The sequence below is a fragment of the Ambystoma mexicanum genome, chromosome 12, assembly GCF_040938575.1.
Source record: "Ambystoma mexicanum isolate Mex_15411 chromosome 12, UKY_AmexF1_1, whole genome shotgun sequence".
Lineage (NCBI taxonomy): Eukaryota > Metazoa > Chordata > Amphibia > Caudata > Ambystomatidae > Ambystoma > Ambystoma mexicanum.
This window is the reverse complement of record NC_090936.1, coordinates 58,058,051-58,085,375: the sequence shown is the minus strand read 5'-3', so window position 1 is coordinate 58,085,375 and position 27,325 is coordinate 58,058,051. Positions and strand designations below refer to the sequence as shown.

The window sequence follows — 27,325 nt, the reverse complement described above, 5'->3', positions numbered from 1 at the left end:
TGTGGAAAGCATTGGCATGGAAGGGTTCTAGAGAGAAGGTGACAACTTGGCCCTCGCCACTGAGCCATATTTGGTCCACGCCAGTCCTAGAGGAAATCCAAGGCCACGAACATTACCAGTCCTGGTTCGACGCTGGACTAGCTGGAGTCGGACAGTTGGTGAGGGAGGACACCTTCATAACAATTAAGGAGCTTGAGGAAGCTTTGGGAATTGGTACTCTCTTCCCACTCTTATATTTACGACTCAAGGGCGTCCTAATGAAACCAAAACTAAAGCCATGTAATAGGATACATTTAGTGCACACTGTGCATGGCCTACTAAGCAATGTAGTCTACTCTCACTTGTTGTACTTGTGTCAACATTGTTCCAGAACATGAATGTAGACACTATATTAAAAACAAGTGATATATTAAAGACATTTCCTAAGGTATTAAGTGGAGAAATTGAAATTAGATCTCAGACCCCCGGTATTTTAAACCAAACTTTCTATGTTCTTGAAACAGAGAGAGACAGAGATAGGGATAGACTGGGATGTGGGGGGAGAGTGAAATAAAGAGAGGGAGAAGGAGAAAGAAAGAGAAAGAGAGAGACAGAGAGAGAGGGAGGGAGAGCAAGGGAGCGAGGGAGAGAGAGAGAGATTACTCGTACCAAAGCATATTTCTTTCTAATTTTTAGTCACCAAGATAACAGACAATTTAAAATGGCTTCAGAACTCACATAAGTGAGTTAATCCTCTAATCTGGAAGTGGGGCTGGGGCTGTTCTGTTACCAGCCCTCTGTCAAACGCATGCCTTGCTTTACAGAATCAACAATGTAGTCTATAACATATTGGACATTTCTTCCAGACTGGGAAGCAGGCAACCAAGTGACTTATCTCCAGGAATCCCCTCTAGAATTATTCCATGTATTTTTGCAATATATATTTTAATAGAAAACATTTGATTGGATAAATATGCGAGGTACCTGGGAAGTGAGGTGGGGGATCACATAAAAGCACAGCTCCAATTCCCTCTTTCACTTTGACTGCCCAGCGCTCTTCCGTTGAAAATGGATCAAGATCTGTTTTAAAAAAAACAAAGTTCATATTACTGCAAAACGCCTTTTAAGATGTGTTAATTTTAATCCATCCATTTTAAAACGTTCATCTCAGTCTTAAACTACTTCTATATTTATCAGCACATTTGAACAGCTTTCTAAGTCCACATTCCGTACTTAGAAAAACATGAAGAAATTATGTCATTTTATTTAATTTCTTAAGGAAACCAAGCAACACTACTATATAAAGTACATTTAGCATATTCATGTTGGTCTGCCATTGAATATGTTCAAACTGCGACGTGATTATAGCAAGCAGTAACAGTCTCAAATTCTTTCACTACTTACATCCAAATTGTAAATTGGCTTCATTACTTCTGATCATCCCATACAGATTGGATGCCGTGCACACGTACTTCCCGGCATCGACATCTTTGTCTGGCTTGTTGATGACGAGGTTTCCTCCAATCAGAATATAGCGTTTATTATTTAATAGGTCTATATCCCAATTGTTCAACTTCCACCTGTTACATGTAAAGAATAAATAGGAGGATTACTGAAACTTAAAACTGAAACTTGAAAGACGGTGCAGGAGGAACAGAAGCTGTTAGTAATTATTGCTACACTGAGAACACAAGCAAAAGAGCCTATATTTAACATGGTATACACAGCTTCGGTGTCGGGAAAATGGCAGAAGATGAATAGCCTTCAGGTAGGGGCTTCCTTTATTTAATACATATTTCGGTACCCACTCAATATTTGTGCTCATTTTTTGCTCTACAACATTCCGAAATCCATGCAAACTGCTGAGTGTTCAGCATCCAAACAGCATTCAAATACAAATAAAAGATGCACAGTATGTGGTTTGCATTTGTCATGGCAATTTATGTATCAAAACTAGCATGCAAAAAAGAAAGAGATTGGCCGGCCAATGCTAAATTGCATTCTATGGGGATTATCACTGCTACTCAACGATCGAGAAGAACAAGTTACTCCTTACCTGGTAACGTTCTTTCGATGGGATGTTCCTCTGACGTATTCCTTATCTATGATATTTGTATCTACAGTTTGCTGGCCTCGGAATTTTTTTTTTGCCCAGTAAAGGGCGCTGTGCGTCAACGTCCGTCGAGTAGGTGTTCCTCGACAGCCACCGTATCGACGCCGACGTCATCATGCCTATAAATGGCCACGCGCAGCGTCCGTTGCTCAGTTCCGTTTTGTAGAGTAAGGTAGTTATTGCATGAATGGTTACTACCCTTGAAGGAGCGTAAGCTGCAACCACAAGGGAAATGTTAATGCAGGGATGGATGGGAGGGGCGATAAGGAATACGTCGGAGGAACATCCCATCGAAAGAACGTTACCAGGTAAGGAGTAACTTGTTCTTCGAAGGGATTGTGTCCTTCGACGTATTCCTTATCTATGATAGACTCCCATAGCAGTGGTATGTGATTGGAGGCGGGAGTAAGTGATGCCATATTACTCTTTAAGAATGAACAGAGTGTAACACAGCTTTGCCAAATCTAGTCTCTTGACTAGAGGAGGAATCCAGGCTATAAAATTTGGTAAAGGTATGTGCGGACGACCATGTGGCAGCCGCACATATGTCTCAAATTGGTATCCCTCTTTGAAGAGCTGAGGAGGCTGAGATACCCCTGGTCGAATGAGCCCTTAGATTTTGAGGGGGCTCTTTCCCTGCCAGTTTGTAGCATTCCAGAATGGCTAAAATAATCCATCTGGAGATGGTTTGTTTGGTTATTGGTAATCCCAACTTATGTCCTGCGTAACCTACAAAGAGTTGGTCTGCTTGTCTAATTTTAGCAAGTCTACTGATATAAAAACTCAAGGCTCGCTTAGGGTACAGCCTGTGTAGTCTCTCTTCCTCTTTCCCCGGATGGGGAAGAGGATAGAATGAAGGTAAAGTAATCTTCTGAGTAATGTGAAATTCAGAAACTACCTTTGGGAGGAAGTTAGGCTTCACCTGTAGAACGACTTTGTCCTTGTGAAAAATTGTATGAGGAGGTTTACAAGATAGGGCTTGTATCTCGCTAACCCTTCTAGCAGATGTTAATGCTACCAATAAAACAGTTTTGAGGGTGAGAAACTTCAATGAACAAGAGTGGAGTGGTTCAAATGGAGCACCCTTTAGGAAGTTTAAAACTAGATTTAAGTCCCATAAGGGAACTTGGAATGGTCTTGGAGGGTAAACATTAGTTAGAATTACCAATGGAATTTTGAAATATGAAGGCTCCTCTGCAGTGCGCTTAAAGATCGATAGCGCTGCGAGATAGCCCTTAATAGTGGCAACCTGAAGGCCTGAATTTGCCAAATAAAGTAAGAAGGATAACACCGCAGGTGTACCACATGAAAAGGGTTCAATATTCTTCTCTCTGCACCAGCTGCAAAATGTATTCCAACGGCAGCGGTATAGAGTTTTAGTTGCTGGCCTTCTGGCCGAAAGCAACACCTCCATGACGTCATCTGGAAGGTCCCAATCCTTGTACCTCAACCTTTCAGATACCAAGCGTGAAGGTTGAGGGTCTTGATGGCTGGATGGAGAACCTGACCTCCCTTCTGCGAGAGAAGATCCTCTCTGTACGGTAGACGAATTGGAGGGTGGAAGGACATGTCCAGAAGGTCCGGGTACCACGTTCTCCTGGCCCAATCCGGGGCAATTAGGATCATGGTCTTCCGAAACCTTCTCAACCTCCTGATCATTTGAGGAATGACAGGGACCGGAGGAAACGCGTACAGAAGTGGGAACTCCCAGTCCACTACGAACGCGTCTCCTAGAGCTCCTCTCGGGGGAGATTCCCTTGAGCAAAATCTGTCGCACTTCCTGTTGATACTGTTGGCGAACAGATCCACTTGAGGGGTTCCCCAAAGGGCGAAGATCTCTTGAAGGACTTCCTGAGCTATCTCCCACTCGTGGGAGACTGTGTTCTGCCTGCTCAGAGCATCCTCTGTGAAGTTCTTCTCTCCGGCTAGGTGAATTGCCGATAGAGAGATTCCTTCCTGAATTGCCCAAAACCAGAGCTGCATCGCCTCTCTGCACAGTGGCAGTGACCCTACGCCTCCTCTTTTGTTGAGGTAGTGCATGGCCACTGTATTGTCCGTCATTACCAGGACGTTTCTCCCCCGTACAGACGGCAGAAAAGCCTTCAGTGCCAGTCTGATGGCTCTCAGCTCCAACAGGTTGATGTGTAGTCTGGACTCCGATGGAGACCAACGACCGCTGATGGTCAAGTCGTTGGCATGGGCTCCGCACCCCGTGAGTGAGGCGTCTGTGACTACTGTTATCTCCGGCCATGGTTGCCAAAACAGTTCTCCTTTCAAGATGTTCTCTGGATAGGCCCACCATTGAAGGTCGTGGGCTACCTTGTCCGGAATCCGGAGGAGATCTGTCATCCTCCCTGAGAATTGTGACCACTGAGTCCTCAGTGCCCACTGAAGGGATCTCATTCTCAGGCGAGCCTCTGGCACAAAGGATATGCAGGATACCATGAGGCCTAGCAACCTCAAAAAGTCGTAGGCTGGGAGACGTTGGGCATTTTGAAATCTGGTGACCATCTGCAGAATATCTTGAGCCCTCACCTCTGGTGGCGAGGCTTTTCCCAGGGACGTGTCCAGGACTGCTCCAATGAACTGGATTCTCTGTGATGGCATCATCTGTGACTTCTTTAAATTGAGGGAGAAGCCCAGCTTGTGAAGGAAGTGGCAGACGTAATCTATTTGGATCCGAGCTTGTTCCGAAGAAACTGCTCTGATCAACCAATCGTCCAGGTAGGGGTGGACGTGAATCCCTTCCCTCCTTAGACTTGCAGCCACAACCGACATTAGCTTGGTGAAGATCCTCGGGTCGGAGGTCAGCCCAAATGGCAGAACTCGAAATTGATAATGAGAGTTGCCAATTGCGAACCTCAGGTACTTCCTGTGCTTGGGATGGATTGGCACATGGAAATAAGCATCCTGAAGGTCCAGAGATACCAACCAGTCCTGAAGCTGGAGGGCCTGAAGGATCTGAGAGAGAGTTACCATATTGAACTTGTCCTTCCTGAGGAACTCGTTCAATTCTTGTAAGTCCAGGATGGGTCTCAGTCCTCCGTCTTTCTTTGGTATGAGAAAGTAGGGGGAGTACCAGCCCTTGTTCCTGTCCGCTACAGGTACCGGTTCTATGGCACCTTTCTCTAGCAGGTCTACAATTTCCTGCAAGAGGAGCGGATCCGGCACTTTCAGAGAGCTGTTCCCCGGTGGATGGCTCTGAGGGATGCGTAGAAAAGGCAGGCAGTAACCTTGGACAACTGTCTCCAATGCCCAAGCATCTGACGTAATAGTCTGCCATTCCGTCAGATGGTGAGTTAACCTGCCCCCTACAGGTGTCTTGTGATGGGAGACCTCAGAGTGGTTTGGGAGCGGCTGATGCAGTTGCCGAAGGTAAAGCGGCTCCTGCTCCTGCTGATGCGGCTTTCTTTCCTAAACCACGTCCACCACGGGTACATTTTCCTTGGCCTCTTTGAGCCGGCCGTCCTCTGCCTCTTCCATATGAGGAATAACAGCGAAAGGACCTTCCTCTGCAAGAGGATCCTGAGGGACGAAAATTAGTTTGGCGGATTGTAGCTCCTAGTGACTTGGCTGCTGCTTTAGATGTTTGCAGTTTTTCCAAACTGTCATCCGCCTTTTTACCAAACAGGGAAGAGCCGTCAAAGGGCATATTTAAAAGTCTGGCCTGTACGTCAGAAGCAAAGCCGGACTTTCTCAACCACGCATGCCTGCGGATTGTGGTACTTGCCGCCATGGCCCTGCTGATACTGTCAGCAGAATCAATGCCAGTTTGAAGGGACTCACACATTGCATCTTTACCATCTCTGTTGATATTTAAAAATGCGTCCCTTTCTTCTTCTTCCTGGAGGCAGTCAGCCGCTGATGAAGCACACTCCCAAAGAGTGTGGCTGAACCTAGCGAGCGTACAAGTCGCATTAATAGATTTTAAAGCCATGCTACAGGCCGAGAAGACTTTCTTAGCCATGGCATCATATTTTTTATCATCCCTATCCTGTGGAGCAGTGGGGTATGCAGATGTACTGCCTGATGAAGTTGCAGCCTGGACCACCAGACTCTCTGGAGTAGGGTGTTTAGATAGGTATTCAGGGTCAGAAGCAGATACCCTATATTTCGCTGACAACTTCTTCAGGAGTTTCCCAGTTAGTTAAAATCTTTCTCTGTAAGGCAGAGTGAAATGGAACCACAGGATCCTCCTGTGGACCTTTATCCAAAATGTCAGTGAGGTCATCCTGCTGAAAAACAGGTGAAGGTGCAGACCAACCCATGAATTCTATGATTCTTGACATTAGGGTTCTATAAGGGGTTTCAGCATGTTCCCGTGGGTCTACTTTGACAAATTGCACTTCAGGAGAAGTGTCTAAACCACTTGCTTCCTTTAATACATCCTGAAGGTCTTTCAACCTTCTTTCCTCAGGGTCAAAAGTCTCTGGTTCAGGTGATGTGGTCCTCTGCAGGTCAAAAGGCCTTTCTTGATCCGAGTCTTCCCTTTGCTCATAAATTGAGGTTAAAGGGGGGTGTTCTGAGTGAAAAGGGACAAAACTCATTTCTAAAGCAGAAGGAGCCATCATCACTGGCCTTGGAAAGGTCGATGTCGTCGACACCGATGTAAAAATCCTCGAAGGCGCCGTCAAAGGCGTCGAGAAAACTGGAAGAGTCCCCGTAGAACTCGAAAGGATTGGAACCCTGCTCGAGGATGTCGACGACGCTCTCGGCGTCGTGTCGGAGGCTCTTGGCCTAACCATTGGCTGTGGAGTAGCCGTGGTTTTTTCTTTTATCGGCGTCGACGCCGGTGTCCACTCAATCGACGTATGCGTCGAAGAACCCTTCGATAACGGCGTCGATGGCGCCGATCTATGCTTCGAAGGGGCTTTCGACAATGGCGTCGAAGATGCTTTACTTCCCGATGGCTCATGGCGCTTTCGGGTCGACTCTTTCGCCGGGTGCTTCGACTCACGGCGTTTAGATTTTTTGGGCTTTTCACCCGGGGTATCACCCTCAGCTGACTTCGAGGGGGTCGAGGCCGCTTTCTCGAAGACGCTTAGCATCTTTTTTCTGAATTCCTCCCACTCAGCCTGAGAGCTGTGTTTTGTGGGCAATGTACTCTTTCAGGGGAACTAGAAGACGACGACGAAGGAGATCTTCTACGTCTCTTTGTCCAGTGTCTAGACCTCGACGAGTGGTGGGAGCCACTTCGAGACCTAGACTGAGAATGCTTTCGACGGTGAGGAGACGAATGTTTCGACTCTACCGCGGAAACTTTCGAGGAAGTTAAAACTGACTTACCTCTCTCGAGCTTCCCCTTACGCTCCTTCAAGGCTTTCGCCGTCAAGGATAGGCATTCCTCACACTCCGAACACTGGTGTTCGATTCCAAGACACCACAAACAGATCCTGTGAGGATCCGTCAACAACTTTTTCTTCCCACAGTCTCGGCATTTTTTGAAACCGGACCGAGGTGTCGTCATCGAGGAAGCCATCGAGTACGAGTCGGTTTTCTCGAGGAAATATGAATATATTTCGACTGAGCAACGGTATTCCGAGGCACACTAAGCGCGGAAAAACAGAACTGAGCAACGGACGCTGCGCGTGGCCATTTATAGGCATGATGACGTCGGCGTCGATACGGTGGCTGTCGAGGAACACCTACTCGACGGACGTCGACGCACAGCACCCTCTACTGGGGAATTTATTTTTTCTGAGGCCAGCAAGCTGGAGATACAAATATCATAGATAAGGAATACGTCGGAGGACTCAATCCCTTCGAAATTAGATTGTTGCCACTTCTGACCTTTGTGCTATTACCGCCTACTCATCTCTGGCACAGGCAGAAATGTTCCACTCTTGCATGCCTATTTCCAGCGTTGGCATGCTACCTTCAACATGCGGCACTTATGCACCCTCAATTTAGTCTCAACACACACCTGTCTCCAAACTATTGTAAGGGTGCAGAAGAAGGACTTTGACACAAAGGTGGCATGTTTGGGGCTAAAGACCTTTATCAAAAAATATAACAAGAGAAAACCTATCTTTCCCTGTTCCTAAGAGGGGTTTCCCTGCCTCAACTAAAAGATCTAAGGTGACTGTCAGGATGTCTGTTAAAGTAAAAGTGTCCACCGCCCTGTGTCAAGAAAACTTTACTTCTGTCCCTTACACTATAAACTAAAGAATAAGACAGTACTTTTTCTGGTCTCAGAAGAATGCCTCCCTTTTCCTGGGCTATGGCAAAGTTCGACACAATGTTTCTCCGGTGGACCAAGAGAATGCCTACCTCCTCCTGTCATTCAGTCTCAAATAGCCCGGGGGACTGACTCTCTTCCTCATGCCACAAAGTTCTGAACAATACTTTCTCGGTGGGCCAAGAGAATGCCTCCCTTTTCCTGGCATTTGATCTCAGTCACAAATTAGCCTGGGGAATTACTCCCTTACCCAGGCCTGTTGGACCTTTCTCGCAGTCCCTGTTACCAGGAGAATAACTCCCTTCGCCTGGTAATCAAAAACAGTTTCTTACAACCAGGGGAAAAGCTCCTTTCCCCTGGTTTTCTCTTCACTTGTTTTCACACCTATATCATACCCTGAGTGTTCAGAGGGTCCTCGACCCGGGTTTCACTTCTTCTTTGCTTCGGCCCACTTGGTTCACTTCCCTGCCAAGTACTGCCACAAGGAAAATTACTCCCATCTCTCTCATTGTTTGGGTCCCCCACTCTAGTTTCTGTTAGTGGGTGTATCCCTGACACTATTGTCAGGGACTCTCCCTCTCAAGTTCTCTTTGGGTTATCTGGGGTCCTCGGCCATTCCCTAGTTATCAACTGGCTTTGTTTCACTCTTAGGAGAAGGTTTGTAGGCTTTCTGCCCCTGCTGTGCCACCCAAGCGTTATGGCTGCAAAGGGACTTAGGGACAACTACATGCGCCATCTGAGAAAGCCGCCCTGCGCCCCCCCACCGTCGGTCTTCCGTGCTGCGCTTTTCCCTTGTTGAGGGCTTCGACACGTCGCTGGGTCTTCCTGGGATGGCGGGTGTTACAATTGGGTTCTCTGGCGTCTTTCCTTCTCTCTGGCTGTGCAACGGCGTTCTCGGCGGCCTTCTGCTTTCCTTCCTCCACTTCTCGATGCTGCTGGACACCAGTCTGCTCTTGCAGACATCCTTATCATCAGACGCAGCAAACTTCCAGCATCCTTGGAGATCCCTCCTCCGGATCAGCAACGCAGATTCATATTTCCCGTGTTAGATGCGCAGTACACCTGCCCTTCTCCATGGCTGCCTGAGACACATTGCTTCGTCCACTGTCGGTTTTTATACAATGTGGCCAGCAGTACAAGTCCTTTGTCTCATTCATATGTTTCATCTTCATTGCTCCGCTTGACCAACTGGTCCCAGTACTTGAATTAGCTATGCTCCTGATTTTCTTCTTCATTTCAGTACTTTACAGAACCTTGAAGTAGTCCGCTTTACAACAATACATAGGTCTACTGTCTACAAAAAGGTTAGCAGAGGAAGGAGAGGCTAGATTATGTGGGGGTGTTATGTTCCCATAAGGGCTGTACCCTAGATGGTCGTTCTTCCATGAGATATTACCGCATTATAGCACCCCCTAGGGGGACTATCGGATGGAGGCTTCACCTCCCTGTCTTCATGGGAAAGTGCTTGCTCTCTGGTAGAAGTGATAACATCCAGTGATTCGTCACACTATCCAAGGTAAAAGGCTGCACTTCACCAGAAGATCCTCACTTACTACAGAAAGCAATCCATAATCTACAAAGAAACACAGGTTAGGGGAATAGCTGTGCTTGCTTCACACATTAGTAGAAACAGTGCGCCCAACAATGCACATAGAAAATATTCTGAAAGTCATAAATCCCCAATATGGGCCTGAACTATATTACTGGGGGATTTTTGAAGCAAAGTTCTGCCATTGTATAACATGTCCTCCTAGCTCAGAATGTGCATCCTCTCGCTCATTGCCTATGCATTACATTATTCCATCTATGTGATTGGATTTGATTTTGATTTTGGACATTTCTTAAGAGCACCAAACAGACTTAAAGGATAGTCCCGGGACTTTTTTTTTATTGTCCCTACGGGTCGGCCATGTGTTTGTAAGCATAAATCGGTAGATCGTAGGAAACTTTCCTATGGACCTTACCCGACTTTTCGCCCATTATCGCACTCGAAATCAGCCTCCATTTTGTGATAATCCTATCATTCCGCCGCATCGACCTGGCTCACCTGCCTTTGCGGCACTAAATCAAATCCCCCGCCCCTGAGCCTGACATCAGCAGACGCGTTCATGCCCATTTCAAGCACGTCTCGTGTCAACAATCGCTGCGCCTCAGCTATTGACGTGTTGCCATGGAAATGGCAGGACGCCTCTTTCCCCAATAAGTATAAACAGACCGTTTCACAACATACAGCAGCAGATTTTCGATTCCATTCCTCTCTCTGTGTTACTTTGAGTATTCTGTGACTCGTTTCAGTGCTCTGGTCAGCTACCTTCGCCGCTTGTAGCCCGTGTGAACACCTGTACCATCTCTGTAAATTATTTTACTATCTTTACCGCACAATGGCCACAATAATGCCGTATATGTACGAGCCCGAGTACACCGAGGAGGAACTACTGGAAAGGCAAGCACGCGAAAACGATGGGGATTCGGACGGCAGTTGGGAGGACCAGTCAACGGATGAAGAGCCTGGACCATGTCGCATGGACGGCGTCTCCACCTGGTGCACGTGCAATCGGTGCGAGCTAATACCAACTGAGGAGGAGAACTGCTGCTGCCGTGAAAATTCCGGGTGCTTGGCCTACATTTCGGAAAGCGAGCAAAGTCTGCAGGAAGGCGAGCAAAGTCCGCAATGCATCACCGAGCTGCCAGAGTTCAGGGAAGCCTGCCTCTCACGGACAGTGTTGAGGATGATGATGGTGCTTATGCACGAACTTCGTGGCACTGTTCGTCCGCGTAATCCGAGTAACGAGTAAGTATACTCTGTTTGTGATGTCAGTGATGCCACCACTATTTCATGGTCGTCTCCCACATATAAAATTACATTTACATATCATTCGAACGCATGTAAATTGGTTCCATATAGTGCATTTTCTAGATATAATTTTTTTCTAAGAAAAATGACATGTGTTACCTGAATCGACATTGATAAGAAAGTTTGGTCAGTTTAAAACAGTTTGCATCTTTTTTTTTCACAGGTGGTACAGGCTGGTGGCCTATCGTTGCTTCACTTGGTGGCTTCATGGGAGGCTCGGACACCGCGTTCGGAGAGTAATACCTGCCTGTGCGGTACTTGCCATTAGACAACATTTCCCCAGTGACAGTGGACAATACCGCGGATTTTCCCTCGATGTGCTGCAACCTCAACTTTACAATGTGTAATGTTTATTATTTATGTTTAACTAAAATCTAAAATAAAGCCCAACATATATTTTAACAATGGTTGTTTTGATTTTTTAAATGAATCTAGTGTATATTCTCCTGGGAGGGTGAGGTATTTATAAACTCACCCCCCTGCCTTCCATGTAGTAGATCCTGCAGCCATCCTCTTACATTCAGTTAGATGGCCTCTCCTTGGTGAGGCCCTGCGGCAAACGGGTCTTGTCTGCACGACCACCGCCCCGATCCACCCCCCCCCCCGCCCTATCAAAGGCAGTTCGCACCAGGGTACTTGCGCTGCTGGCAAGTGGAGCTGTCAGGGAGCGATAAAGGCCAAGAGGTGCCAAAGACCATGTACACTTCAAAGTGGTCTATAGAGCATGGGTTGTTGTTCCCATGTCTACCTCCAGACCCCGTGTCTCCTGCCAAGCATCCCCCCTCACGCTGGACGCCCCCCTGCAATCCACATAAGTGTGTCTCCATTCACGAGTCTTCCTGTGTCTTGTCTGCACGACCACCGCCCCGATCCACCCCCCCGCCCTATCAAAGGCAGTTCGCACCAGGGTACTTGCGCTGCTGGCAAGTGGAGCTGTCAGGGAGCGATAAAGGCCAAGAGGTGCCAAAGACCATGTACACTTCAAAGTGGTCTATAGAGCATGGGTTGTTGTTCCCATGTCTACCTCCAGACCCCGTGTCTCCTGCCAAGCATCCCCCCTCACGCTGGACGCCCCCCTGCAATCCACATAAGTGTGTCTCCATTCACGAGTCTTCCTGTGTCTTGTCTGCACGACCACCGCCCCGATCCACCCCCCCCCCGCCCTATCAAAGGCAGTTCGCACCAGGGTACTTGCGCTGCTGGCAAGTGGAGCTGTCAGGGAGCGATAAAGGCCAAGAGGTGCCAAAGACCATGTACACTTCAAAGTGGTCTATAGAGCATGGGTTGTTGTTCCCATGTCTACCTCCAGACCCCGTGTCTCCTGCCAAGCATCCCCCCTCACGCTGGACGCCCCCCTGCAATCCGCATAATGCCACGACATATACACGTCATTCATTCACAAACACACCCCTGTTTCGAATTCTTTATAACCCACTTCATATTTCTAATGAGAACTTCTTTGCGCTTTGCTAGTCAACCCGTGAAGGTGCTGGTTATCTGCTCTTCGTCTCTGTGAACTTCCGTGACCACTTTGAGCAAACTCGTCAGTTTGCAACCTGTGAACTGCTCCCTGTTCTACGACAAGAAACTACTCTGATCCCTGCATCTAACTGTTTGTTCGTCAAGGTAAGTCCATGTACCATAATCATTTTGCGTCCAATTTTTTAATTTATATCTATTTGCTAGTAGTCATCAAATTGCATCCATGTTTTCTTTTCGTTCACGACAGTACATGCAAGGAACTAGTCACATGTTCTGAGTTTAGTCAAATTACTTTTTCTATTTTTTGAAAGTTATTGAAATACTTATCCGCATGTGAATAACGTGTATAGTTCCAAGAACCAAAACGGACCTTGCATTGAACCTTTTATGTGTCATTTAATGTTTTAACACATTGGTATTCATAGAGAATTGTTGATCTTTACTTTTCAGAACTTTCCATAATGCCTGCCTGTTCCATTGGCGGTTGCCCTTCGAAGACTCATAACAAATCTGAAGGTACTATAATGCATGTTTTCCCTAAGACAATAGATCAGATAAGAGAATGGGTCCGATATTGCGGATATCCAGCCTCTGAGCTAGAAAGTAGAGTCCTAGAAGTCTTTGCGGACAAGAGGGGTGATCGATACCGCATCTGCAGCAGGCACTTTAGCCCAGACATGTACTACACATCATTGCTAATAAAGAAGAAAACACCGCGAGCGAGGCGAAAATTGCTCTCAACCGCTATTCCCACTCTATTCGTCCACATCCCTCCACTGGTGAGTCAAGTTTACGTATTTGTCTCTCGGCCTTGCGGTAGTGTGTAGCATTAGCTAACAATAATTTCCCCATTTATGTATCCACTCAATATGAAGGCGGAAGATTCTCCATCCGTGTCGTTATTGCAGTCATCAGCCACTTCAAGCGCCTATCGGGTAATCTTACTTAGCTATTCTGACACTGACTTGTTTTAGGCATGTAAATCAATAGTTTTAATTGATCCAAAATAATGCAAGTACTGTCTTTCAGGGAGATGCTGAGGAGTCCAACGCATTGACGACAACCGTAGATGTCACTCAGATGCTCGAGGTACGTTTCCGGACAGTTCCATCGATGGAGATCATCAGATCTTGCATTCTTGTAGCGTGATTGTTACACACAATGTTTCTTTCGTTTTTAGCCATTGGTATGTCCTTCTGTCGTCGCCCTCCTATGTGTCTTCTTTTTTCAATATTGTGTTCATTACTAATGAAAGTCCTATGTTTCAGGGAGTCGATGGAGCATTAGTCCAAGAAGAAGGGGGAGCATGCAGTTACGGGTCGGCGCAACAGCTTGCAGAAGTGTGCACCGCAGTTACAGCGTCCCTTGATGTTCTTATGCATTTCGAGGTATGGATACTGACAGATCAATCATGCGAGATCAAATGACGTGATTACATCGGCTATACTTCCTTCTTTATTAACGCAAGTACTATGTTTCAGGGAGCTGACGGAGCTTCTTCAACAAGAACATCACCCCTAGTAGTTGATGCAGATCTCTGGGTGCTGACACTTCCAACGATGGAGCAAATCGAATCATATTTAGATATCCATTATTTATTTTAGACAAATGATCATTTGTGCAGGTCTATTTAGATGAGCCGTTGACGCCTGCAGAAAGTTTATGTTCTTTTAAACAAAATAGAAAACCATACTAATGCAATTACTGTGTTTCAGGGAGTTGCTGAAGCGTCATCTTCAATAATATCATCAATGGAAGTCTATGCGGAGCCCGAGGTATGGATCTTGACAGTTCAATCTAACTAGATCAACAATGCGTGAACTATTGTCGTTTGAATGTTCTACACAATGCGTTCATTCGTGTTTTGCTATTGAGATGTACGTATGGGTATTGGTCCCCAAGTACATTTTGTGTTTTCAATATTATTATACATACTAATGAAAGTTCTATGTTTCAGGGAGTCGATGGAGCCTCAGTGAGTGATGGATGTGCTTATCATGAAAATATAGTCGTTGCAGCACGAGAGGAAGTGGAGACATGCACACACGAGTCGGAGCAACAGCGTCCAGATGTTGAAGTTCGAGGCAAGAAAGTTTCAAAGAAAAGAAAGCAAAAGAAGGTTAGTGTCCTGTTCACTATATTATGTTGTCTTTCACTGTCAATAGTTCAATACTGTAAGTTGTGTTTAAACTGAACATCCCTTTTCTAATTTGTCCTCTAGTTGCCAGTGGGTGTAAGAACTAGATCTACACAGACAGTGAAGCGAACGAGAGATGTTGCTTGTCAAACCTTTTGGCAGGGACTTGAGACTGGAGATGCATCGTGCCAATGGGAAGAATATGAAGTGATTGACAACGGAGCTATACCACCACCAGCCATTGATAGTGAATGTCCTCCTGGTAGTTTGGATGCAGTCGGAGATCAATTCACAGAATCCACACCCGCAAAAAATAAGAGCGCGCGAAAGTTGAAGACATTGTTTTTTTCTCCCATCTCCGGACAAGGAACAGATGTTGCAATGGAAGAGAATGAAGTGGACGACAATGAAACACCATCAATATCACTCAGCATAGCGGAAGACGATATCAGAGATTGTACCTTTCATGCGAGTGACATGTCCTCAACGTTACAGGCCGAACCAGCTGGGATGCAGAGTGACAGTATAAGGAAAGAGGCCAAATTCATTGTATTCGATAGCTGTTTGATGGATATTATTATGATGATGAAATGTGGGCATTGGGTTGGTGGGGAAGTATGTGGGGAGCCATTGATTAATGTGACTCGTGCAATTCGAGGCACTAACCTTAAAATACATGCCACCTGTACACAATATCATCCGTTCGCATGGTCTGCACAACCCATGCTGGGGCAACTGCCAGCAGGCAATCTACTTTGTGCAGCGGCCGCACTTTTTAGTGGTTCAAGTTTTAAAAAGTTACAGTATTTCTTTCAGTTTGTGGGAATCCATTTCATTGCGAAAAGTCAGTTCTACAAATACCAAACCGATTATCTATTTCCAGCCATCAGCGAAGCTTGGAGAATGGAAAAAATGTCAATGGAAAGTACATTCGCGGGCAAACGCTTCAGGCTAGCCGGTGATGGACAGTGCGACAGCCCAGGATTTTCAGCCAAGTACTGCACCTACCACTTTCAGGACATGGAAAGTAAGAAAATTGTGAGTTCGGTGGTCGTGCAGGTGTCACAAAGTACATCCTCAGTGGCCATGGAGAAAGTTGGCTTTGTAGCATCATTGCAAGAACTACAATCGCGGGGAATGGTGATCGACCTGATAGCCACGGACAGACACGTTTCAATTGCCAAGACAATGAGAGAAGAGTACAAAAATATAAATCACCAATTTGACGTATGGCATCTTGCAAAAACAATCAATAAAAAATTGTCGGCTGCAGGAAAAAAAAAAGATATGCAAGGTATTTCACAGTGGTCCAAGTCAATCAGCAACCATCTTTGGTGGAGCTCAAAAACATGTGAAGGGTCGTTGGAAATTCTACTGGAAAAATGGCGGTCAGTAATGTTGCACTGTAGCAACGTACATCGATGGTCGACAAATGAGCATTTCCACAAATGTGAACATGGCCATTTGTCCACAGAGGAGGCACGGAAGAAGAAGTGGTTGATTCCTTCATCACCCACTCACAAGGCCATTGAAAAGATTGTATTTGATAAAACTATAACAAGAGATTTGAGGGGACTCACGGAATTCTGCCACACAGGAGATTTGGAGGTGTTCCACAATATGTGCCTAAAGTACAGGCCCAAAAGATTGCATTTTGGCATGGAAGGCATGATAAATCGGACTCTTCTAGCGGTCTTGGCACATAACCATAATGTTGGCCGTCAACAAAGTAGGACGACCGGAACTTTAGGGACGCTTCGCTACAATAAGGCCTTCACTAAAAGAAGTAAACAATGGGTGATCAAACCAGTGTTTGAGGATATGCAATATGAGTTTATTGAGAGACTTATCGTAGATGTCCTCGATAGGCACATACATGGAGTGGTGAACGAACCTATGCAGGGGACAACTGCATTGCCACCCAACATTGCCTCTGTTCCATGTCCACCTAAAGCAGAGCTCATTGAGAAATACACATCACGGTTTAAATGATTGTAATTTGATTGTCTGTTCTCTCGAGTCTCCTCATGTTGCAGGCCCATTGCAATTAAACCAAACAGTAATATAAATCATTTTTACAAAAATTATAGAATGTTTCCGTATTACAAACACATGGCCGACCCATAGGGACAATAAAAAAAAAGGCACGCAGACAAGATGCCCTTACACTAACTGCAGCTAACTAGAAATGTGTGCTCGCTCAAAGTGAAGGTCAGCTGCTTTGATGTTTTGCTCGGGTGGCGGAACGGCCCACGACCCAGTATAAGGTTCTATTGTGATTTGACCTTGACAGGCCGGGACCATCCTGAAAGACTAAGAAAAGATAATGAATAAAATTTCAGAAACGAAACGATGAGCCACGTTCATTAGAAGAAGTAACGTCGGCAAAGAAGGAGTGGTGTTTCGGGTCTGCCCTACACAGAGACACAATGGAAAATGCAAATATAATGTAAGTAACTTTTGATGAGTTTATACCGCAATTTCATTACTATACAGTGGCTTTAAAGACGGGTTCAGTTGTACTTGTTCGTTCTATGTGGCATATTGTTTTCTACCGCGCACTATCTTGAGGAGAAACATCTGCTTTTACTGAAGCACCTCAAAACCTTCCTCTTTGCTTCTGCTTTCTCTCTCCCTCTCCCCTGCTACAACTGGTCCACTGTCTGCGACCTCGGTCCTGGGCCCTTCCACTCTCCACCTGCACTGCCTCCCTGTCAACCCCTGCACTGGGGGACTGTCTCAGTATCCTACAGCCCCCCCTTCCCAGCACTTGTTCTGCACTTACCTTGCACTTGCCACCAGCTGGCCCTATTTATTTATTATTTTATGCTACTTACCTTGTACTCCACTCCCCCCCCCTCCCTGCCTCGCCACGCCTTTAAACACTTGTGTACACCCAGTAGCGCTGTCCTCGCTATGATTTTAATAAGGATCTGATGGTGAGACTAATTTCATTTTTTATGTTTTTAGGTACATCATTCACTACTGTCTGTGTCACGAGTACCGGACACCGGCGGACGGCTTCTACAGCCGCCAGTTGCTTCTCCGCGTGAACAACGTTACCACCCTGACCATTTTATGGGACGATCGCCAAGTACAAGTATGCCCTTACGCGGTACTAACGGTTAGATGCAACATACCTACCGTTGTGGTGGCCTAGTGCCTCGTTGTTGGAACAGCCATGCGATTATCAGTGCGACCGAAGAGCTTATTTTTATCGTAAACCAACACCCTGTGTACTGCACACGAACATCGCTTCCCTCAAGACGAACTAATTTGGATCGAGAGCAAAGAAAAATGCAAATCGCTGAATATTCTCTAAACATTTGATGTCCAATAAACGTACTTTGCCAAATGTACAATCTTGCCGTTTGCTTTTAAACCACGGTTTCACATTCCGAATTGTGGCGCTGTATTGTGAGATGCTCTAAGACCCTGTGTACAGCAAAGGACCATCGCGTTCCTCAATACGAACTTTTTGGAACATGAGCAAATAAAAATGCAAATCGCTGAATATTCTCTAAACATTTGATGTCAAATAAATGTACTTAACACATTTACAATCTTGCGGTTTGATTTCAAAGTACAGTTTCATATTCCGAATTGTGGTGCGCTGTATTGTGAGCTGATCTGTGTTGATTTCCGGGGTCTGTGTGGAGTCGCGTAGAAGACGCCTGGGCGCGTTTGCCTACGGAGCACAGTAACGTCACGGAGAGAGGCGGGGAATATGAATGTTTTGATAATGTCTGTTTCAGGGGCGGGGGATTTGATTTAGTGCCGCAAAGGCAGGTGAGCCAGGTCGATGCGGCGGAATGATAGGATTATCACAAAATGGAGGCTGATTTCGAGTGCGATAATGGGCGAAAAGTCGGGTAAGGTCCATAGGAAAGTTTCCTACGATCTACCGATTTATGCTTACAAACACATGGCCGACCCGTAGGGACAATAAAAAAAAAGTCCCGGAACTATCCTTTAACTGCATTCGGGCGAAAATGATAACTATCCATCGGAAGTAGAGTGTATAGGTACTGCATATGATCTGTGACTGATTAGTTTATTTAAATAAGGTTTTTTAGCATCCTTCTGAACAGTTCCATGGTACGGCAAGCTCGGATTTCCAGTGGTAACTGATACCACAATTTAGGGTCAAACACGGCAAACCTCCTGTCCCCCCTGGATACCCATTTGACCCGGGGGACACACATCAACAATTTATCTCCCGAGCGGTGATCTCTTGATGGATGATAGGGACACACTAGCAGTAAGGTACTCCGGTGCCAGTACATTAATGCATCTGTACATCAGACAGGACACTTTACATTTGATGTGGTCTTCCACCATTAACCAGTGTAAAGATCTGCGTGGGGCCGAGACATGGTCCCTCTTCCCAAGGTGACGAATCAGCCTAATCACAGCATTTTGGGCCCTCTGCAGTCTGAACATCTGGTTGGCTGGAATCCCCGCCATAAGGCTGTTACAGTAGCCAAGATGCGAGTTGGTCAACGCCCCTATCACCACTGCATGGTCCTCCGTTGGAACAAATGGGAGCACATTACTCAACATGCGTAGTGAATAGTGCACTGCCTACACCTTGGCACCTACCAGGACTTCACTGCCCAGGTTTTCCTGCCTAATACACCCAAGGTTTTTGACTTTCTTCGAATACTGAAGTTCTTCACCTAATATCAGGGGAGGTGGCATTTGCCTTTCCACAGTCATTTTTCCTTCTGGCCCAAACAATATTAACTCAGTTTTCGCTGAATTTAATTGCAGCTGGTTACATGCCATCCATCTCTTAATCTCCCCTTTGCACTACTCACACGCTGCTGATTCCGGAACGTTTAACTGGCCTGCCTTTTCTCCTGATTTCAAAACCCCTGCACTGCTCGCACGCTGCTGACCCAGGAAAACATTACCTCAGTCCTTCATTACAGGTGGTCTACACGTTGGGAGAGCTATCCATCAGACACAAGGTACATCTACTCTCTCCTCAACAGCTGGGCATTGCACCTGGTATTCAAGACTACTTCCATGCCCATACTACCTTTAGTGAACCTGCATTACCCGAACCCAAAGCGCCTGAACTAGAGACTGTCATTATTGGCATTTAGGTTGATAGGCGTCCTCGTGCGGTCGGGTTAGCACTTGGACTAGAGACTACTGGTTTTCCGCATAGGCGTCCTTGTGCCGTCGGGTCTAAGGGATAGGTTGGGTTGTGCAGAGTTCCTCGGTAGTCCCTCCCTTATGCACCGCAGTGGTAAGTCCTATCCATGTTCGTTCATTGCTTCTTGTTGGTGTAGCATTTCATGTCACTATCTCTTGTTCTTTGTTCTATCTTGTTCTCGTTAGTTTTTTTTTCTTTCTGAAATGTGTTTTTTCCTTTTCTACAGTCAACGGTGACCGTGTCCTTCAACAGCTGATGCAGCAACCCCATCTTTCTGCTAATTGATTCCTTTGTAGTTTTCCTTAGAAATACAAAGGGACACATTGGTAGGAAGAACTCAATGGCTTCGCTTTGAGTACTTCTACCAAATTACCAATTCAGGACCTGGCACATCCTGATAATACAATATGTAAGGAGGGCATGGTATCGAAGTAAGACATATACAAGTGACGACAGTTCAAGGGTGTGTATTGAACTTTCCCAAGGGGAGTGAAAAACACCTACATAAACCTAAATCTACAGATGGGAGCAAGCAACGACCATCAAATAATAATAATAATGCAGTCCTAGTGGAGTCTTGTCAAAAGAAAAGGGCCTTTACTTATAAACCTATTACCAATCCTTACTGCTACTTTACAAATAGTGTGGGGGTAATGTTCATAAAAAAGAAAGAAGTGTTCATAAAATGATAAGTCAGGATGTTCGGGTCGTTGGCCTCCCTTCCCCACGTTTTCAGCATGGGGCAAGGCGGTTTATTTTGAGCCAAGCACACACTCTGGCTTTCATGACACGAGATTACAGTTCCAATTTCAGTATCAGGGCCTTCTGTGATCAAGTCTCTTTTCCATCAAAGTCTCTTTATTCGGAGGGCCTGATGTGCAAAACAAAATAGAAAGTTATTTTCTTCTTATAATTATATGATTTGGGGTGTTGCTCCCTGGATCCTCCTAAAGCCGGGCTCAGATTCCGTTATTTTAAGATTCCAATAATATTCCTTCTCGGCTGACTCACTGTTCACCCGGGATCCCCCTCAGCCGGGCTCAGGTCCCTTTATTCCTTCTTGGGAGACTCACGGTTCACCTCGGATTCCCCTCAACCGGACTCCGATCCTTTTATTCCTTCTCGAGTGACTCACAGTTCACCCCGGATCCGCCTCAGCCAGGCTCAGAACCCTTTATTCACATTCAATTAGTCTCCCTCAGCCGGGCTCAGACCAATTGCAGTTCACTTTATACTTATCAAAGACTTTCGAGTGTGCACAGGGTTTAGCTTGACCTGTCGCAACACCACTTCGATGCAAAGTTCCTTTCTTACAATGCAGTTGTTATTCAGCTGAATACCGAACAGTGACCTTCGAATAAGCACCCATGTGGGGCAGGACCACTCTGTACACAGTATCTGATTTAGATTTTTCCAAGTACATTCACTCCTTTAGTTCCACTTGTTCGCTTCTTTCATCACATGCGCTTCAAACACTGTCTTTTGTGGATTTCTTCGTACAACGCTGCCACTTGCAACCTTGGTTCAAACACAAGCTGATTTCCTAATGGTATCACTGACTTACCGGTTATGCTGCTTCTACTTGCGTGGCTTTCTTGCAGGTGCCAATGACAGTACCACAGCGTCAATCACTCCTCCCGGCCTGGGTTATCGACATGGAAGCGCCCGGATACTTTTGATGCACAGCGTAGGCTTCTTCAGTTTCAGTCCCCGGTATTAGGCTTCTCACTTTCCAAGGCTCATAAACGTAACGGTTTCTAGAGGTCAAGGATACTTGCCTCCTTGCAACCCTCTCCAGTCTCGGCGCCTTTATCCTCGTGTTAAATCGCCACCTTCTAACTGCTGCTTCCTTGTGGGATTCTCCTCGCTCTCAGTGGGCTTTCGTGCTCTGCCTTTTATCTGTTTGGGGAAGTGTGATGGGAGTCAGGTGTTCGTGTCGGGAAAGGGGCGGGGGTCGAGCTTCCAAGTATCCTACCTGGCAGAATGGGGAAAAGGTGTTACAGGAAAGGGGATACTGCGTCTCACCCTTCGGTGTCCCACTTCCAGTCCCCAAAAACCCCTCATCCAGGTGATCTAGCCGCACACTGGTCCACCCCCCAGGAACTGGATACAATAGCGATGGCTGTGTCCTAGCCACCTGGATGACAGATCCCCGGGGACTAGCGGGTGAGACACCTTGAGGTTTCTCAGAACTAGTTAAACATTAGGCACTGCATGGGCTACTCACTTAAAACGGTTATTAAGTGACCTATGTACTGTTATAAAGTAGACTACTTCAAGGTTCTGGAAAGTACTGAGACGAGGAAGACGGTTATTAAGATCAATAGCATTATTCTCAAAGTCCCCCTCTCTAACGCTTGTTGGTTTTCAACAAATACAGATATAGCGATCAATGTGCCATTATTAAAGCCATTTTCCTCTTTGTAAAATATATGTGTTCATCCACATGTCTATTCTGGGGATATCCTTCTGTTCTATACAAGAGGATGTTTTCAAAAGTATGACATTCTGTACAATTGTGTTAGACAACCAAACAGACATGCAGAGGGCATCTTGGTAGTGTGCTGTTCCAGGTATCTGGAACAAAAGAGGACACAAAAGAGGACTCAACAATGGTTTCTAAGTTTCAGGCATCTGTTAATCAACAAAAGAACACTAAGGGATGTTTGACTGAGATATGAGGGTGGGAATACAACAGAAAGATGCAAGTAAACCTTCCTTTCAGGACCCGGTCCTCAGTCCTTGCTCTTTCCCTTAGGTACTGCATTCCTGGTGAAAAACAGGGTCACTCAAAGTCCTTGAGGTTCTAGGTGTCCCACAGTTTTTTCATGGCTGAGATGTCATTCTTGACAGGATGTTGCACATCTGATTCTCATTCTATATATCTTTTGGACTTCCACTGCTGGGATATGCATTGTCCTAATGTAGGCCAGACACCGACTCTTTTATATCATTTGCAGGCTCATTTTGGGCTAGGGGTTTCCGGACTTCCTTCCTTACAGGGCTGATGGAAACCACTGTGAGTTGTCGTGCTCTACCAAGCCTGACACTTCCTTAGTGTTATGTCATCAAATCAACCCTCTTTGCTCTTGCTCGCTTCCTTCTTTTCACTCTTCCTTGTCATGATGCTATACTACCACCTCCCCTTCACTCCTCTGTTCCCAATTTACTTCCTCTATCTGCTTCTCTGCTCCTCCTCCTTCTCCACTCCACCTTTCGTCTCTCTGACTCTCCTCCCTCTTTCCCTTCCTGCTTTTCTCCACTTTGTGTCATGCGATCCACCGCATGGAGATTGTGGCGACGGTTCCGTTGGAGTGGCCATTAGAATGTACACTTTTCTCCTCTTGCTTGGGTAGCGGTCTAGTCTTTGCACGTTTCTAACGTGATGACGTCGATGTTGCCGGAAGACTTACTCTGCGTCTTCCCAGCGAACAGCGAGTTGCAACTTTGAGTTTTTCTCACTTCCTGGTTGCTGTATGCTGTCTGTGCTCTCTCTCTCTCCTCCATTCCGTCTCCAGCGGCTTCTGTCGCTCTCTGTTCCCTCTCCATCTGCCCTCGGAATTTCCTCCGTACTCTTTTTCCCCCATTCCCGCTTCTCTTACCTGTTTTCCTTGACCTCCGGGCTCCGCCTGCTTACCGTGGTTCCCGCATCTTTGGATCATCTACACTGGCCCTCTTTGGACTGCATACGGGTTCTACCTCCTCCGCCTGCTATTTGGACCATCAAAGGTTTTTTTTAATCTTTGGCTTTTTCCCTATTTTCGCCCGCCTGCGGTGACGGGGCCACGGAGGCCGCTGTTCTCTAGCGGCCGCTGTGGTTTCCCACCGCGGTTGGGATACAGCCTCCGCCGACCACCAGTATCGACAATCTCTGCAGTACTCCATAGACTCCAGTTCATCAGGTGAGGAGTCGGAGGAGGGAAGTGGGACAGACGAGTTGGAACATCAGAGTGTTAATACTGAGAGTTTTGACACTTTGACACTCCTCCATGTACTATAATGCTCATCTCACTCCCAACTCCTGACTCCCACACTTCATCATATTATCTGCCCCCATTTATATTCTAGCAGACCTACCCACTTGGATTCTAATCATGTTACCTTCCCTCTCGAGCTCTTCGCTCACCTACCTCAAACTCCATCAGGATCAGTCGGTGCTCCAAGCAACGAGTTGGTGGTAGATCTCTTTTCTCGGCTAGTGCCTCCCTCTGGAACAGCCTCCCTGCCTCCCTGAAACTTGAGGAGAATCATCTTCGGTTCCGGAAGCACCTCAAACCCTCTCTCCCTTGCTGACCTCCTGGCTGACACTGAAACTGCACTGGTTACCTGGCCACCCTCTGATCTAGGGCCCAGGTCCCTTCCCTTGCCAGTCGCACTCCTGCACTGCCTTCCTGGCAACCCCCGGACTTGGGTTTATGTAGCCCTACAGTGCCACTACCAGCACTTGAGACCTGTCGTCCGCCTTACTCTTGCACTTGCCACCTGCTGGCCTTACCCTCACTGTTGTTTATTTATTTGTATCCCATGCACTGCACTGTCCTCTCTCCCTTAGCCCCTCGCACTTCTCCTCCTTCCCCTTCCCATGCACTTGCGCGATCTGAATGACACTTGGCCTAGTAGGATCGTTGTCTGTCCTCCCTCTGTTCCCCCTCCTCTGCCTTGTCGCGCCTTGAAACACTTGTGTATAGGCACGTTATAAATGCGATATCATATTGTTATAAATGCCATATCATATTATATCATATATCATTATTTGTCAGAATTATTGTGAATGCAATTATTTTATTCTGCTAACCTCTGATTACACACCCCTAAGTACATAATTCCACCCTGCAATTCTGGAACAAGAAACAGGCTGTATTTGAAGTTAATTTTATTTGTATGAAGAAATCAGACTGAAGGTGGTCCCCATAATTTAAAGAATTATTTTAAGGCACAGACCCAGTATTGACCCTCACAGTTACCTGGTATTGTCCCCAGCCAGCCATTCCCCTCTGCTCTCAATTTTATCCAGCTCAGAAAATCCAGTCTCACTCCAGGTAAAATCTGCCCGAGACTTCGTAAGCTCTCCCTCCACTTCCATTGGGTTCCTGCTTATATAATCTCTACTTTTTCCAATGGACAGTCAAATGACAACACAATTTCCCATTGATCAAATCTTCCCATTGGCTGGCTTAAAAGGTTGACACTCCCAGAGAATACATCCCTTCTTTTAATAAGTCGGAAATATTTTAATATGTGACAGAGGGGTGGTTCTGAACAATTTGGACTCAAATTCACATTTCTCTTATCAATGAAATGCGCCATGAATTTATGTGATGAAATTATAGTTACGTACCCCTGGTAACGTCTTTCGACTGGATGTTCCTCCAACGTATTCCTCATCTTTGACATGTAGTGTCTACAGCTCGGCCGCTTCGGAAATTTTTCAGCCGGGGGCGCCCTGCGTCGAGTCGATGTCCCTCGAAGGCCTCCATTGAGGGTGATGTTATAAGTAGCACACACGGCGCCCGTAGCCTCAGTTCTTGTTTCCCCCTGCCCTCCTCGTGTAGCAGAAGTGGCCACAAACCAGAACTGATCGTACTAGCCTTGTTGGAAAGAAATCTGTAATAGCATGGGAAATTCTACAGAGGGGCAGACTGGGAGGGCAATGAGGAATAAGTTGGAAGAACATCCAGTCGAAACAACGTTACCAGGGGTAAGTAACTTGTTTTACGAATGGAATGGCCCGTCCAACGTATTCCTCATCTTTGACAGACTCTCAAAGCAGTATCCATAACTGGAGGAGGGTGAAGAATTTAGGAATGTTTGAAATCAAAGGGCAGAAAAAAGGACTGCCTTACCAAACGCTACATCTGGAGCATGGGAAGTATCCAGGGAATAATGCCTGGTAAATGTGTGTATCGAAGACCACGTTGCCACAACACATATGTTCTTTACAGGGACACCCCTTTGCAGGGCTGACGACGTAGCCATGCCCCTGGTTGAATGAGAACACAAGCCCTCAGGAGGGACCTTGCCCGCCAACGTATAGCATTCAGAAATAGTGAGGATGATCCACCTAGATAAGGTCTGTTTAGACACAGCCTGGCTTAGTTTGTGCCCGGTATACCCCACAAAGAACTGGTCATCCACTCTCACCTTGGACATTCTGGAAATATAAAAGCTCAAAGCTCTCCTAGGGTCCAACCTATGAAGCCTCTCCTCTTCCTTACCAGGATGCAGAGGAGGATAGAAGGCAGGTAGCACAATTTTCTGATTCAAATGAAAGTCAGAACATACCTTAGGCAGAAAGGAGGGTCTGACTCTCAACACAACCCTGTCCTTGTGGAAAACAGTAATGGGTGGCATGGAAGAAAGTGCCTGCAACTCGCTCACTCTTCTTGCAGAAGTAAGAGCAATCAACATCACAGTCTTAAAGGTTAACTGCCTCAATGGACATGAGTGCAATGGTTCAAATGGAGCACCCATCAGAAACTTTAAGACCAAGTTAAGGTCCCAAACCAGACCCTGACATAGTGAAGGCGGGAACACATCCGTGAGCCCATATAGAAATTGTGTAACCAAAGGACTCTTAAAATAAGAGCATTCTTCGGATGAGCGCTTAAAGATAGAACGCGCTGCAGGGTAACCTTTAATGGTCCCCACCTGAAGATCCTTGTGAGCTAAAGAAAGCCAAAAGGTGTGATAAGTGGTGCACTTCAAACTCTTTCTCCCCCACAAGCACACTCTCCTCACCTGAGCTGTCTGAGTTGGCGGTCTCTTGTAGACGTCGTCATGCAAGGTAGTCTCTTCATTTCTTATGATGAATGTGCTTGTCACGGAGGGAAGCCACAGTGACCGCTGGATAAACAGCTGTCCCGTGACTCCCTTTCCGGAACCAAGCCGGAAATCAGGGAAAAACCCAAAAGGGAAAAAACCCTGCGGAGCAGTGTAGACGCTTCAATCCGGATGACAGGATAGTCGCTGATGAGTGCAATGGAGCGAGGTGGATAGCAGAGGAGAAGATGTACAACCGTCTAAACCATGGAGTAGTAGAGTCAGGGGAGACGGAGGCTCCTATTGGCAGTTTGAAGATATGCACTGGTTCCAGGAAGAGGAAACAGGTATTCAGCAAGCCAGCTCAGAGGAGCCCAACAGGAAAAGAGTACGGGAAGGATTCCTGAAATCAGAAGAGAGAGAGAAACGGAAATAAGCACACCGGAGTACCGCCCGGAGCAGCGGAAGGAAATAGTAGCGTTCCAAAGAAAGAAACAGGAAAAACAGGAGAACAGGAAAAACCCTTTGGCAGATCCGAAAGGTGAATGGCAGAGGGTCGGAGCGAGGAAACCCGTAAACAGGAAGTGTCCAAAGTGGGTTGCAACGCAGCATCTACCAGGAGGCGGGGAGTTTCAATACTTCCAGCGGCGCTGCATCAC

The 27,325-nt window shown here is 46.4% G+C and overlaps 1 protein-coding gene across 5 annotated transcripts in view; it reads right to left on the bottom strand.

The window, feature by feature from the left end:
* CNTN1 (contactin 1) overlaps positions 1 to 27,325 on the bottom strand; it is a 1,316,193-nt gene that overhangs the window by 576,762 nt on the left and 712,106 nt on the right. For all 5 annotated transcript variants that reach the window (XM_069627984.1, XM_069627985.1, XM_069627983.1 and 2 more), the window contains 2 exons: positions 1,384 to 1,559; positions 964 to 1,059 (listed from right to left, as the gene is read on the bottom strand). In XM_069627984.1, coding sequence (XP_069484085.1) covers positions 964 to 1,059; positions 1,384 to 1,559 — 272 coding nt within the window. The remainder of the gene's footprint in view (positions 1 to 963; positions 1,060 to 1,383; positions 1,560 to 27,325) is intronic.